The sequence below is a fragment of the Squalius cephalus genome (assembly GCF_949319135.1).
Source record: "Squalius cephalus genome assembly, chromosome: 23".
NCBI classification, from domain to species: Eukaryota; Metazoa; Chordata; class Actinopteri; order Cypriniformes; family Leuciscidae; genus Squalius; species Squalius cephalus.
The window spans coordinates 14,287,166-14,303,866 of record NC_137144.1 but is presented as its reverse complement, the minus strand read 5'-3'; the positions used below and the strand labels follow the sequence as shown (position 1 = coordinate 14,303,866).

The window sequence follows — 16,701 nt, the reverse complement described above, 5'->3', positions numbered from 1 at the left end:
CTTGCTGAAGCTCAAACGTGCTGCGTTACACCAGAATGAACCTCACTGGTTCTTGCTGAAGCTTAAACGTGCTGCGTAACACGAGAATGAACCTCATTGGTTCTTGCTGAAGCTCAAACGTGCTGCGTAACGCGAGAATGAACCTCACTGGTTCTTGCTGAAGCTCAAACGTGCTGCGTAACGCGAGAATGAACCTCACTGGTTTTTGCTGAAGCTCAAACATGCTGCGTCACGCGAGAATGAACCTCATTGGTTCTTGCTGAAGCTCAAACGTGCTGCGTAACACGAGAATGAACCACATTGGTTCTTGCTGAAGCTCAAACGTGCTGCGTAACACGAGAATGAACCACATTGGTTCTTGCTGAAGCTCAAACGTGCTGCGTAACACGAGAATGAACCTCATTGGTTCTTGCTGAAGCTTAAACGTGCTGCGTAACAGGAGAATGAACCTCATTGGTTCTTGCTGAAGCTCAAACGTGCTGCGTAACACGAGAATGAACCTCATTGGTTCTTGCTGAAGCTCAAACGTGCTGCGTAACACGAGAATGAACCTCATTGGTTCTTGCTGAAGCTCAAACGTGCTGCGTAACAGGAGAATGAACCTCATTGGTTCTTGCTGAAGCTCAAACGTGCTGCGTAACACGAGAATGAACCTCATTGGTTCTTGCTGAAGCTCAAACGTGCTGCGTAACACGAGAATGAACCTCATTGGTTCTTGCTGAAGCTCAAACGTGCTGCGTAACACGAGAATGAACCTCACTGGTTTTTGCTGAAGCTCAAACGTGCTGCGTAACGCGAGAATGAACCTCACTGGTTTTTGCTGAAGCTCAAACATGCTGCGTCACGCGAGAATGAACCTCATTGGTTCTTGCTGAAGCTCAAACATGCTGCGTAACACGAGAATGAACCACATTGGTTCTTGCTGAAGCTCAAACGTGCTGCGTAACACGAGAATGAACCACATTGGTTCTTGCTGAAGCTCAAACGTGCTGCGTAACACGAGAATGAACCTCATTGGTTCTTGCTGAAGCTCAAACGTGCTGCGTAACACGAGAATGAACCACATTGGTTCTTGCTGAAGCTCAAACGTGCTGCGTAACACGAGAATGAACCTCATTGGTTCTTGCTGAAGCTCAAACGAGCTGCGTAACACGAGAATGAACCTCATTGGTTCTTGCTGAAGCTCAAACGTGCTGCGTCACGCGAGAATGAACCTCATTGGTTCTTGCTGAAGCTCAAACGTGCTGCGTCACGCGAGAATGAACCTCATTGGTTCTTGCTGAAGCTCAAACGTGCTGCGTCACGCGAGAATGAACCTCATTGGTTCTTGCTGAAGCTCAAACGTGCTGCGTAACACGAGAATGAACCTCATTGGTTCTTGCTGAAGCTCAAACGTGCTGCGTCACGCGAGAATGAACCTCATTGGTTCTTGCTGAAGCTCAAACGTGCTGCGTAACACGAGAATGAACCTCATTGGTTCTTGCTGAAGCTCAAACGTGCTGCGTAACACGAGAATGAACCTCATTGGTTCTTGCTGAAGCTCAAACGTGCTGCGTAACACGAGAATGAACCTCATTGGTTCTTGCTGAAGCTCAAACGTGCTGCGTAACACGAGAATGAACCTCAATGGTTTTTGCTGAAGCTCAAACGTGCTGCGTAACACGAGAATGAACCTCAATGGTTTTTGCTGAAGCTCAAACGTGCTGCGTAACACGAGAATGAACCTCATTGGTTCTTGCTGAAGCTCAAATGTGCTGCGTAACACGAGAATGAACCACATTGGTTCTTGCTGAAGCTCAAACGTGCTGCGTAACACGAGAATGAACCTCATTGGTTCTTGCTGAAGCTCAAATGTGCTGTGTAACACGAGAATGAACCACATTGGTTCTTGCTGAAGCTCAAACGTGCTGCGTAACACGAGAATGAACCTCATTGGTTCTTGCTGAAGCTCAAATGTGCTGCGTAACACGAGAATGAACCACATTGGTTCTTGCTGAAGCTCAAATGTGCTGTGTAACACGAGAATGAACCTCATTGGTTCTTGCTGAAGCTCAAATGTGCTGCGTAACACGAGAATGAACCTCATTGGTTCTTGCTGAAGCTCAAATGTGCTGCGTAACACGAGAATTAACCTCATTGGTTCTTGCTGAAGCTCAAACGTGCTGCGTAACACGAGAATGAACCTCAATGGTTTTTGCTGAAGCTCAAACGTGCTGCGTAACACGAGAATGAACCTCATTGGTTCTTGTTGAAGCTCGTGTTGCGTGAAACACGAGAATGAACCTCAATGGTTCTTGGTGAAGCTCAAACGTGCTGCGTTACACGAGAATGAACCTCATTGGTTCTTGCTGAAGCTCAAACGTGCTGTGTAACACGAGAATGAACCTCATTAGTTCTTGTTGAAGCTCGTGTTGCGTGAAACACGAGAATGAACCTCATTGGTTCTTGCTGAAGCTCAAACGTGCTGCGTAACATGAGAATGAACTACATTGGTTCTTGCTGAAGCTCAAACTTGCTGCGTAACACGAGAATGAACCTCATTGGTTCTTGCTGAAGCTCAAACGTGCTGCGTTACACGAGAATGAACCTCATTGGTTCTTGCTGAAGCTCAAACGTGCTGTGTAACACGAGAATGAACCTCATTAGTTCTTGTTGAAGCTCGTGTTGCGTGAAACACGAGAATGAACCTCATTGGTTCTTGCTGAAGCTCAAACGTGCTGTGTAACACGAGAATGAACCTCATTAGTTCTTGCAGAAGCTCAAACGTGCTGCGTAACATGAGAATGAACTACATTGGTTCTTGCTGAAGCTCAAACGTGCTGCGTAACACCAGAATGAACCTCATTGGTTCTTGCTGAAGCTCAAACGTGCTGCGTAACATGAGAATGAACTACATTGGTTCTTGCTGAAGCTCAAACGTGCTGTGTAACATGAGAATGAGCCTCATTGGTTCAAGCGAACATGCTTGAACTTCCATCTTAGTTAATAAATGTTTGTATGTGAATAAAAGCACATAAGTTCATCAAATATAGCGATCAAGTCAGAAAATTTGGACTAAACCGCTCAACTCATATGGATCAATTTTACGATCTCTATGAACTTTTTTTGAAGCGTCAAAGTGTCCGTTGCGTAGCTGTCTGGAGAGTACAGAAAGCTCTCAATTTCATCAAAAAGATCTTCCTTTGTGTTCTGACGATAAACGGAAGTCTTACGGGTTTGGAACGACATGAGGATTAGTAATTCATTAGAATTTTCAAATTTGAGTGTGAACTATCCCTTTAAATATTACAACCCTGGTTCTGATTGACATAAAAGGACCAAACATTCATTTTGGTACTATTTAGGACTGGGTGAAGATGAAATCCAGTGATTCATTCTTCTGTTAACATGATTTTGTTTCCAGAAGTTGTGCGAACCGAGCCAATCAGAATAGCTTGCCAAATAGAGGAAGTGCTTGGCATTTTTTGTGTGCTAATATGCGTCAGATGGTCCGTGGGTGTGTCGGCTTATGCTGGGACTAGCTATGCCCCACTTCCATATCAGTCATTGCAAATAGGGTAAAAATTAATAGATCATAATCTGTTAATAATGAAAAAAAAAAAAAAAAATCCTAGAGGAAGTAAATCTAAAAATGCGCCATATTTAAATATATGTCGTAAATACAAAGTCTTGCATTGTCAATCCCTTTCCAGTGTAATCAATTCTACGACACGCGTGAGTAAAATATTATTAATATTTAAATCTATGATAAAAGATATGTATTTGATGATAAAATATTAGGTTAAAAATACATTGATCTCAATGTTAACCTGGGCATATGTGACCAGGAATGAAGAACATTTGAAACTTTTCAAGTTTAGTTAACTTACATAATTTGTATACAAAAGGACATGCCGCAATTTGCTCGCATTGGGTTGAATGATTCTGGTACACACTGTTCTCTCATATGGGTGTGTGTTCAGTGTCACAATGTACAGGATTGCTTTTCTTTCCTCTGTTCTGCCCATGTAATTGCTCCAGGTGGAGTAGCTTTCTCCTTATTCTCGCTTGAAATATAGTTGCAAGTACACTAGTACTCTATAATTTTTTTTTCAAATGACCACTTACAGTGTCACCCACTGTGAAATGTAAATGCTGAATGGTTTTTAATGACGTAAAGCGCTCCAAAACAACAGCGTATGAGGGTGTGCATTGTTCCCATTGTGAGTATTTCTTTTCCTTCCTCCTCACTTCTTCTATCAATTGTTGCCACCCACACACACACTCCCGGGGACACACGCACACTGGGACTTCCCCACACGCCACGTGCAAGCGAAGAACAGGTGAGGAACAGCTGCACACAGGTGTCTGTCTGAAGCTGTCACACTTTAGAAAGGACAACAACTCTCTCTCTCTCTCTCTCTCTCTCTCTCTCTCTCTCTCTCTCTCTCTCTCTCTCTCTCTCTCTCTCTCTCTCTCTCTCTCTCTCTCTCTCTCTCTCCTCTCCTGTTAGGTCACAGCTGCCAATAAGATCACGTTGCTTGTGTTATCAAGTGCCACTGCGTCAGTCGCGGTATGTCATGATGACTCATTGAAAATGACTCAAATGTTACAGACTGAAATCGCACTTTACTTGGAAAAAGATTTGCCAGGTCCTCTGTGATTCACCTAATGATGGCAGGTGGTATTGGCAAATGACATATCAAGTGTAGTAGATATCGTCTAGATAATTCCAGTAAGGGGCAGGAATGCTAGCCTTGCTAATTTAGAAGTACACTTTGTTCAGTGCGCGCAAAACGTGCAGGACTGCAGCTCACTCTGTACTTTTTTTTTGACATGTTGCCAAAAACTAATGCCTTCCTTCCCCCCCCCCCCCCCTAAACATTGTTTATTTGAGGCTTCTGACTAGTCTGACACAGCAATCTTGTCTCAACCAATGGTGTAAGATAGATGTGGGTATCTGTTTGTCTGACCAATGGCAGATGACAAGGCGCATCGTAATCTTTGTCATTTCATTTGGTGCCGCAAAATTACTTTATCTACAGTATTGTTAGAAATATATTCACATTCATTAAGGTATGTTAAAACTTTTGACTGAAAAATTTGAAAACAAGGCGACTTACGTTTACACTCAAATTCTGGAAATTTGAGGACAAATTACTGGAGAGGCTTTTGTGTAAATGCAAGATGGAAACGGAATGCAATTCTGGTGTCTATGGGTTGTTTACAAAACTATGCGTTTTGGCCGTTCATTTACACGACAACAGCGTTTTGGGTGTCTGAAAACGCAAACTTTTGCATTTCAGTCTCAGTGTAAACAGCGAAAACGCGAATCTCTGAAGACGATGACGTCATGCACATGCGTATTACGTGTTTAGTCTATAGACTAAGTGTTTCATCGCCATCTAATGGATGGATTCGTTTTCGTGGATCAGTGTGAATGGGGATCGTTTTGACAATGGTGTCGTCTGTACGCAGAAAACTCAAAGGAAGAAGTTATCCGTTTTAAGCATTTCGTTGTTGTGTAAATGTACCCTTAGTCTTGTGGGTTGCGCTCTGACACATTGCTTCAGGGACATTCGAGTTCAAGTCAAAATATGTCCTGATCCTTTTCCCCTTGCTTCTCTCCTATCACATCCTGTCTCTCCATAACTATCAAAAGCATGTCGTAGCAAAATAAGGTCTTGATACCAATCCAGTCATTGTTATTTTTCATTATCATCTTATTTTTTTGGCATTTTTGTCTACAGTTTTCCAGTTGCTGGAAAAACCTTTTCAGAAACTCTGGCCCATTTATACCTGGTTTTTGGTCGACCCGAGCACAAGTGAGTAACAGGATAAATAGGCAAATGTTTTCTTTGACCACCTTAAGGGTCAGTTTACACGACACCGTTTTCTACTAAAACCGGAAAACTTTTTATGCAGTTTGGCTGTTCATTTAAACTACGGCATTTTGGGGGCTTGAAAACGCAAGTTTTTGAAAACAATACCGCTATCGTCTCTGTGTAAACTATAAAAACATGAATTTGTGAAAACGGTTATGCACATGTGTATTACGTATTAAGTCTAGGCGTTGTGTTTCTTTACAAAGTGATATCGCCAACTACTGGCCTGGCATGAATAATACAGTGATTTTAGTCGTTTTCGCGGATCCGTGTGAACGGGGATCAATTTGACAACATTGTCGCCTGTATGTGAAAAACGCGAAGGAATAACTTTTCTGTTTTTAGTACATCTTTGTCGTGTAAACATGCCTAGTGTGTCGTCTTTTATCAACCAAAATGCACGCAAAACCAGGAGTAAACGGGGTCTCGGTGTAGAAGAGTGTCTCGCCATCCCCCATCCCCAAAGATGCAAGGCGCTGAATGAAGCCTCTTGCAAGTGATAAACAGAAAAGCTGCCACACTCTTAACGTCCCTGACACTGCCTCCTGTCCAGGCGTCAGAGACAGATGGACCGGGAGGGTCCATGTGCCTCACACATTTCCATTTTTGACCGTGCCTGCAGCGGTCTTCCCAAAATAACCCCCATTCCTTACGACCTTATATGTGCAAGACCTCAGTTAGATTACAGTCTGGGGGAGAATCACAAATCCAGGCCACACAAGACTCGTCGTTGTCTCGTTGCTTTGTGGTTGTTAGCAGGCCTGTTATTGTCTTCAGTCTTGCTATGCATCTCACAGAACTAGATCAGGAGTGTTTGCTACACCTTTTTTCGTACCTAGACAAGGACAGTCGCCGCAGCCTGTCCCTGACTTGCGTACGACTAAGACAGGTCTTCCTGGACCCGCAACTGTGGACGCTACTTCACTTCAGGTCTCCATGCGAGTTAAGGAGGGACAACTTTGTTCTGAGCTCTTCGCTAAGGTACCTGGCTGTGTGCTGGCACTCGAGCAGGGTCAAAGTGTGCAACATCGAGGACTGGATGAAGACCACGTTCCAGAGAGACCTCTGCAGAAAGCACGAGAGCCTTGTCAGTGACTTCCTGGAGCGTGTTTGCCACATGTGAGTGTTTCTGTTTGTCTTGGCATCAACATTCATTTTGTCATTGGCTTGATCTCGGACAAGCAGATGTTCTGCCCTGATATATTTAGACAGATGAAGTAACCTTAAAAGTAAGGACTCCAAAATTAAGTTACTGTGATCGTTTACTCATCCTCATGTTATTCCAAACATTGGAAGAAGAATATGCAGAGCTCTGTCAAGCTCCAAATAGTGCAAAAACCTCAATATTATTAATGTAAATGTTGTCCATACAAAAGCAATATGATAGATTTGTGTGTCGAACAGACCAACAATTTAGTCGTTTTCGTTTAAATCTCATTTGCACTTGCATATATTCAAACTTAGTGCATAAAGACAAGTTTTACATCAGTGACACCAAATCACATTTGATTTTTGTTTCATACCCTATCATGACTTGTCAAGTTTGATATGCACAAGAGCAAATGAGATTTGAAAGCTGTGGCGGAGGGAAAATTGTCAGTAAAGTCAGCATAAAATCGAAGCCTACAATTCTTATTTTTTTAACGCAATGTTGCAGTGTTTATTATGAATTATTTATCTGTGCGCATAATTTTAATCAAAATCATCCCCTCACTCTCACAACATCATCACTTCTATCACTTTACATGAGATTGCAGAAATTAGCAAAATTACGATCCAATCAATTCCAGATGGACAAAATCAAGTCATGCCCTACATTTTCTTTCTCATTCAAGCCGCTTCGCTCACAATTGAAAAGAAAAAACAAACGCAGTTTCAGTGTCATGCTGATTTTGTTCTGTTCCTTCAGACTTCATACTGCTTTTGTTGTATGGGAAAAGAGTAGAATGAACATTCTTTAAAATATCAACTTCTGTTTCACAGATGAAAGTGAGTCATACAGGTTTGAAGCATGAGGGAGTAAATGATGAAGAGTTAGTTCTCACAAATTCTGTCAAGTCACAAAATCTTAAAACTATTTTAAAACAAATCACAACTCAATGTTTATGAATTAATCTGGTTTACGAAGGTGCTTAATAAATTTGGCTTAAATAAAGGTGCTGGCTTAAATAAATTCATTAAATCTCTACATAAAAGATTCTAAATGGAAATAAAGACACCAACTGGAAAATTTCACGCATTGCCTGCAACAACTGGCCCATCACTCCACAGCTACAGGCACACCGCAGGCCCTCAGTCAACAGGGAGCTGTGGGACTGTCACTCAATGTATGGAAGAATAGAACACAACACTGGCCCACTTTCTTGTGTGTTGCAGCAAATTACTCATTCACCAGGTTCTTTTATGGGTTGAAAAGATTTACATGAGTACAGAACATTCAGAAACTTGTTTTTGAGGATCGCAGACACATTAGGACGTAGCGTGATATTTTTCAAGGAACAGACATCAATGGTGGAAAGCTTGAAATTACTTCAGCATGAATGTTCCTCCCGTAGCCATTTAACTCTGCCAGTGTCTGACTAATGGGGATCTACTCAAACCTTCATTCCTTAAAAGTTCATCATAAACACATTTTAGCCTCAAGCATGCACGTCATCACAGTCTTCCACCGATAGATGCGGCTTGCCTTCGAAGCGTGCTGAGGCTGGGAATATAGTTTGTCTAAAGTTTTGACTGACACGAGGTCTGCGGTGTAGCATGCAGTGCACAGCTGAATTACCCTCTGGAGTTTTAAGGGCAGATCTGTACAGCCTCTTCCAGGCAGCCAATAATAACGGGAGACATGATGGAGCTCTGCGGTTTCTCCCGCTGCTGTTTTGCACTGTAAACTCACTTACGAGAAAAAAAGTTACAGAAACTGTGATTTGACAGAGCTCTTAAAAAAAGGTTATTTAGTAATTCTCTGCATTGCCCTCAGAAAAAGAGCCAAACTTGGCCTTTACTGATCTGAAGAATGTGTTAATATGAGACATCAATAACACTTTAATTTCTGAAGAACCATTTAGTCAACTCAAGGTGGTGGTTAAAGTTTTTTTGGAGGTTAAAGTTAGTGTGGACTGGAAGTTGCAACTGACTTTACTTCAGTGTTGTGACGTATTTCCAAGTGAAACAGAATATTTGATAGAGGTTGGGGTTTTATTTTAGCGCTCCTCCTCTCCATCCCTTGCTCATAGCAGACTGACGGTTGGAGGGGAGTTTTTAACAAGAAACATGAGAAAACGCAATCAAACAAGAAACGCCATTCCAGATTAAAGATTACCACAACAAACAATTTCTTTCTTTCTATTAACTTGCACTGGTTAATTTTTCACCACAAGACTCATAATGTGCGCTAACAAAGTAAATAGTGTCAATTTTGATTTCATGCCGACTTTATTATTTATTTATTTTTTTTATGTTACATTATAGGTTCCTCAGGTCAGTCGCAGGTTTCTAGGTTATTTAGTTCTTCTAGAAGTGTGAATATGGATGTATATTGACCAGAGATTTATGGAATGACACATGATGAAATCAGTAGGGTTCTTGAGTTGGCTATACTGTTACTTTTTGATGATTAAGTTCTTGATGTTCTTTATAGGTTCTTCAGATAAGCATGTTACTTTTTGGTCTGTCTAAAGAATTAGAACACAAGAACCAGATCATTCTAAGGTTCTCTTATGACATCAGGGAACACAATTATCCAAAGATCCAATGCAACTCAAGATGGTTGTTGAGGGTTCTTGAGAGGATTCTTTAGGGGTAAAAAAAAAAAAAAAGATTTTACATTAGGGGTTCATCAGCATAATGATGGTTGTCCCTTGACCAGAGAAAGAGCAACACATGATGAAATTGGAGAGAAGCAGAAAGAAGTCCCTCCCTTGTGCGCTCTCCTCTCATGATTTGCATTGGCAGGTGGAGCCTACAATCAGTTCTTTGTTGATGAGGGTGGAATGCACATGTGCGTCACAGTCACTGTGCACTGTGTGTGCACGTGTGTGTGTGTCTCGCTCACTTTCCTCAAAGACACACACACACACACACACACACACTGACTGACGCCATTGTGGCAATATATTTCAGCTGCAGGATATTTTTATAAAACACTGGGAATAGGAAGTCTTGGTGTCATTAAGTTCAAGTAGGGATCTAGTTTTATTCTTCAAATAAAACATTGCTTTATCTCTCTTTCTTGAACACCTAGTGCAACTTACTGTTGCCGTCCACTAAAATTCAGAACCGAATTCAGAAATTTTCATGGCCAAAAATGCTAACACTAAAAAAATCGTTTCAACGATCTGATGGCTTAGACCTTTGGCTCCACAACAAATAATTTGTTATGGATATTGCACATGATGAATAACACCATTTATCCAAACAGGCTAATAGAAATGAAAAATTAAAGAAAATGAAGAACGTAACTACATCTGACCACATCCATGTGCTGTGTGAGACTTTTTCTGTTGATGTTCTTGGCGCAGACCGATCATTATTGCCGCTTCAGGGAAAATAAGTCTCTAGACTCAGTCCTTTGGCCCTAGACACACCCTCAGAGTGTCCCGAGAGAGACATTAGCCTATAGGAAGACTACTGTCACTGTGATGACTTTTGAGTTCAAAGAAAAAGCATTAGATTGAATTCCTGGTAAATCGTACGTCCTGCCACGTGTGGGATGTATATAGAGGCCACGTCCTCATGGAGAAACCTTCACACTCATTCTCAGAAGTAAAATAAAACTTTGTTGAGTCTTTGTTAATTTTTCATTACAAAACAAAAAAAAGCCTGTTTCATGGAAATCTGTCCTTAAAAAACAAAAAAAACAAACTAAACATCTGCACAAGAGAAGGGCGGAGCCACGAGAGGAAGACGTGCTTATGTAACCGGAGATGATGCGACGCATATATCTAGTGTGTTTACTTCATCTGGCCAGCTCTGAAAACTCCTCCCGCTCAAACACAATGGCTGAAAGCTGCTCCAGCAGAAACTGTCAAACCAACCGATCCCTGAGGCTTCGAATTCTTGTGAGCCTGTCTCATCCTTCCTCTCCCGTTGATCCCTTTATCAGACCGTCTGTGTCACAGATGGCCGTCTGTGATGATGAAAGCAATGGCACGTGTAGCGTGAGATCTGCCCCATGGCCAGGGTTATTGGGGCATTACACTTACAGGCGGCTGGAATGTGCCGGTCTCACATGTGGTTAAATGGTAAGATTATGTAAGAGTTTATATAATCTGCATCAGTAAACGTGAATGACATCTCAAAGCTACAGCCATTAACTCGCTCCATGTGAGCGTGTGTGAGTGTTGACCCAGTGTGAGTCCACCAGCAGGCTGCAGCAGAGGAGAAACACGGACACACAGAAGGGCCACTCTCCAGAAGCCAGTACAGAAGGTTCCTGTTGCCCGAGCTCACTGGTGTGGGCATGGGAAATGGCTCGGCTTTCAGCTGGTGCGATTTTACAAGAGCACCAGCTGTGTTTATGTGGCAAAAACAGCTGATGCCGCAAACACTGACTTGGGGAATGGTTTTTGTTATGCTACAGGTATGCTTGGTATAATACCATGCAAATGCCTGGTGGTGCCACATAAATTACTGCCTAAACAGTTTTGAGTTACAGTTTTTGACAGCATGGCACGTTTATTATACAGTCTACCACTTCATGTGTCCCCCGAGGAATAAAAAGCATTCACAATGCAGTAAACTAGTGCGTTTTCCAGCCAGTTAATCTTTGGCGGCTGTTTACATTTGTGAAATTCATATCATATTTCTCACTGTCTAGTCACTTAAAGCTGTCTTTTAAAAAAAAATGAAAATACTTTCTTTGGTTCCAGATTAATATGTCAAGACATGCTGAGATGATTAATATGGCAATACTAACTAAGATGTTTAACTAATCCCCCACCCCCCCAAAGTATTCTGTCTCTGTTTTCAAAACCGTAACAGAGAATTCCGACCAGCCTGACACGGCAACACTGGCTCAACTAATGGGGTGAGTATTGGGGTGGAGCTATCTGTTTGTTTGACCAATGGCAGATGGGGGAGCATTCAGGAGACCTGTTTGAATGCTGTTGATTTTATTTATAATGCTGTGCAATTAATAAGATCTTAACCAATTAGATGAATCATTTTCTTAAGTTCTGTACCACACAATGCAGCTTTTTTCGTTAAATTACTTTCTTCTATCCAAGTTTTTTGTAAAATTACTTTCTTCTATCCAACTGTAATGTGCAGTGTACAAGTGCAAGTTAGTCATTGTTGAATCCTTTGTGGTGTTTTTAAAACATTTCTTTTGAGCAAGACATGGCAACACTGACTCAACCAATGGGGTTGATTTGGGGGCGGAGCTAAGTTTTTGTTTTACCAATGGCATGACAGGGGATCGTTCAGAAAACGTTCGAATGGTTTTGGCGCTTCTAATATGAGCGTAGCAAATTATTAATTTACTTAAGTTCTGTCACACAATGTTTTCTTTAATTACTTTCTTCTATCCTAGTATAATATGCAGAGAGACCACTGGAATAGTTCAAAACATTGCTATTTGTTTGAAAATCCCGACCAGCCTGCATAGCAACACGGGATCAACCAATAGCATGAGTTTGGGAGGGGGGCTATCAGTTTAATTGACCATTCACATACAAAGGGAGTGTTTAGGGAAACCTGTTTGAAAAAATAGCAGCACAGAAATTACACACTTTAACGGGCACTTGTTCGTTACTCGATAATTCACTATTTAAATCTATTTTTCCAGACAAATAGCAAGCACACATGTATGCACTGCATATCGCTCTTTTGTATTATTATCAAATTATAAATATTACTTGTTATTTCTGTCATTTAGCATGAGAAATTCTGCTTCTTGTTTCTTTAGGTGTCCGAATCTAGTCTCGCTGACTCTGTCTGGATGCGGACACATTACGGACCACAATGTCATCGACGTGCTACAAAGCTGCAGGAGGCTAGATAGCCTTAGCCTAGAAAACTGCGCTCGGATGACTGACTCCGTCCTCCAGGCTGTGGTGGACCACGGTAAAAGTCTCACAGAGGTGAGGGTGGACTTCTGTCGGAACGTGACCCAGGCAGGGCTGCAGGACGTCAGAGACAAGAGACCAGAAGTGCACCTGAGCGCATTACACAGTGCAGATATGATTCCAGACAGCAAGCCTGAGGAGAAAACACAGATCAGGAGAGCTCTGCAGAAGTTCTTGATCTTCTCCTGACAGCTAGAAGCTACCTAGAGACTTCATGTCAAATTGAGGTTCACAACATTGCCCAGTACTATTACAAATGTCTTATTTTTTATCTCACTACTGATATTGATGTTACACTTGGGGTTTCTCTTGTAATTCCTTATTTTGCCATTTCAAAAGTTTCCGTGACACACAGTTTTCATTTCATTTGAATTTTCTGTGTTTATTTGATCAGCATTCTCATTTCAAACAATTTTTTTTGTACCTTTGCTGTCATGGGTTGTTTTTCATTTGTTTGTTTGTCCATTTGGCTCCATGAAATGACTCCCCGGTCAAGTACACAGTACAAAGACTAAGTATTCAATATGCAAGGCAGCGGCCCAATCCACACATTTCAACCAAATCTTAGGTTTTGATTATAAAACATTTGCAGTATTTCTTAAAAGCACAGCTTGTTTTTGCTTGCATAATCAAGGTTTGTTCTGGAACAAGTCATAGTTGGTTATTCTCATTATGGGTTTTGGACTTCCTCCTAGTTATGCAAGAACAATATTTGACCGAGCACAGGTTTACAGCCTTGCTGCATGACTTTTATTAAGCAATAAGGTGTGTGAGGCTGTATTGTGAATATAGTCATATTGTGAATCATATCATGTTAGGAACTAGGGCTATTTTCATAATACACCATGGCCTTTAATGCCATATTGCTCCTATAAAACTTTATTTCGTTATGCAAATTCATTTATCTTATATTAGAAAACCGTTCCAGTCCTGGTTGCTGATTGATCAACACAGCGTTTCAGCCATACCAAAACATGCGGTATAGCTACCCATAGAGACCAAACTTCAGTTTACATATATCAACTACTGTATTTTCTAGCAGAATGATCTAACAATCAATTTGCTTAGTAAAATAATGTTTGTTTTCGTTGTTTTATTCGTATCTTTTTCTAAAACCTTTTTTATGTACTGCATAATTCCTGTACATTAAGACTATGCACTTCGATGTAAGAACTTGATGAACCATTGATGAAGAGATTTATGACCTAATGCCTGCACAGAGTTATTTGAGGCCATGTTGGAAGTCTTCCAACGTTGTGATTAGAAAGCCATTATGTAAGAGCTGTGGAGTGTGGAAGTAGGTTGGCCAGTGTCTGTGTTGTCCACGTGATCACACTATTTTGCATCGTAATTGCAGCAAAAATATTTGTTCTTGCCGCTTGGAGTTACAGAATTTGTTCTTCCTCTCTTGTGCCTGTTTGACCTTTTTCAAGTGCATGCAATCCAGCAAACACAAGTATAGTTTCCTCAAACCCTCAGGGCATTCATCAAGACTGTATGAAGAACAATCACACATTCTGTCCTTAGCCTGTGATATTATTGGAGATAAATTTAGATAAAATCATTTTTAATGAGTCTTAACAGAAAGTCCCTTGTTTTACAGCCAACGTTCTCCACAGGATGTTCTCTGCAATGGATTGAAGGCTGGAGGGTGACATAATATTGGGATCATTTTTTCTTTCTCTCTCATTCTTGTTATCAGTATATCTTTCCAACTCTCGCTCTATGTTTTGTACTTGTCAAGTTACATTAGTAAATGTCTGAAGAAGAAAAAAATCAGTTATCGTTGTAAAAAAAATGTCTGTTATTGTGTTACAAATGGAGATGCTTAGATAACGTTTGTCCAATCAATACTTTACAATAATTCCCATGACCATAATCATCGGTGGAGGATGACGACGAGGGCCTGTGACTTACGGTTCACCCATAAAACTATTGTCCCGGGCCTCATGAAATCAAGCAGTGATATTTCGTAAGACTTTGAGAGGTTAAATGAGCCGCAAAACATGGTCAGCATGCTGTGATTGCCTAAATCAGGTATTTCTTTGTTGTGGATGTCAATCCACTCCAAGTGGTTATGCAATCCAGTTAGCGTTTGATAACATCAAGGATCCAGCCAACAGATTTAGAAAGGCTGAAAACATTAGCCACTATTTATATGCACGATCACATTTAAGCAATTAGCAAGTGAAGCCAAGAAACTGTAAAAAGTTGTTATTGCCAGAGTGTAGACCTTCTTTTTCTCAAACCTGAGAACTAGTTAACACCCATGGGCAACTTTAAGGTTGGTGTTGATTGGCTGTAGACAGCAATGGGCCTATAATGTGTGTGATTTGCCTGAAGCTACACGGGTTTGTGTTGCTGAGGTTACAGTTGTAAAGCATCTCATCTGTGAAGTCTACTATGGGCAAACACAATCTCTGAGGAGGTCATAAAACATGCTTCACATCACAAGAACTATTTGTTCTGTTTCATTTTTTTTCAGTATGAGAAAGGCAGGTGAGTTAGACATTGGTAATGACAGACATAAAGTTTATATATTCATACGTAAATTTATTGAGACAACAAGGACCTTCAAAACGTAGCCGTCTCAATATGTTGCTGTCTTATGCAACATTCTTATGAATGCCTGATGAAGATTGTGAGCCTGAAAGTTGCTGTATTAATATGCTGTTGTTTATTACACCGTGCTTTCTGTACGAATGCCTGAAGTTAAAAAAACTGAAATCTTGTTTCCTAAATACATTGCCTGTTCAAGTTTGTATAAGACCAAAAGGTTTGTCTTACTACGCTGCCATCTTTGACAACATCCTTACAAATACCTGCAGTTTGTATGTTTGTATCATTGCTGTCTTTATACATTGCCTTTTTTACGACCTTCAAGAAAATAGCTGACAAAAATATCACAGTATGCTTCCAACTCCCACAACTTTGTTTGAATGCCACCTTTAATGTGTTTAATAATGCGTGATGAAGTTCAAAAGACTGTACATTTTCTCTTAAGGCCATCAGGCATTCGTATAAAGGTTGTTAGAGAAAATAAGGTATTGAGACACTAACGTTTCAGTCCGAAGGTTGTCTCAATCCATACAACCTTTTTTCGAACGTAAGCCCGAAATGTCCCAAATCTCAATACGCTGGAATCTCTAATGAATTCATAGGAAATGCTCAATAAATCCGAATAGTTCTCATTTTGTACGATACAGCACTATGCAAGACTTTTTCTTGTTTCTCTGTACAATTATAATCTTAAAAGTTACTTTAAATAGTTATGGACGCACCTATTTCTTGTCAAAATACAAAGGATTTTCATCAAACAAAAGTCCAAACCACAGTTTGTTCTCAGATCAAGAACTTCAGTACCTTACAGCAATTTAGATAAACTTCAAAGCAAATTGCTTAAAATGCACCACAGCCGTTTTTTCCAGATGCAATCGTTCATGTGGGATTATGAGGTTGAGCCAGATCCTTAAGACCATATAAGAGCCAGTTTCCTTCAGGCTGCATATAGAAATGAATTATTAGTCTGCATCAACCTTAGAGTCTCCACGTGTCAGTTCTAAACAGTTCTTGACCAACAGCAGTGTATATGTAAGCCAGAAAAGTATGCATTTGATGGGAAACCAGGTCACTGTATAAGTGACATTTATGCATTTATGCAATGTCTCGGGTGAATTACATTCCCTCACGTTTTTGGCCTGTGATGTATGTTTGCGTATAGACCCAAAGCACCACCCAGACATCTCCTCATTTCTGAAAGAACATCACATGTT

The 16,701-nt window shown here is 40.8% G+C and overlaps 2 protein-coding genes across 2 annotated transcripts in view; one reads left to right on the top strand and one right to left on the bottom strand.

Moving 5' to 3' along the window:
* The window catches only part of ca12 (carbonic anhydrase XII), a 127,145-nt gene that overhangs the window by 52,348 nt on the left and 58,096 nt on the right, over nt 1–16,701 (bottom strand). The window lies entirely within an intron of this gene.
* Nucleotides 6,522–16,132, top strand: fbxl22 (F-box and leucine-rich repeat protein 22). The gene is made up of 2 exons (XM_079860227.1): nt 6,522–6,983; nt 12,769–16,132. The coding sequence occupies exons 1-2, from the start codon at nt 6,526–6,528 to the stop codon at nt 13,115–13,117; spliced, it is 807 nt and encodes a 268-aa protein (XP_079716353.1). The 5' UTR covers nt 6,522–6,525; the 3' UTR covers nt 13,118–16,132.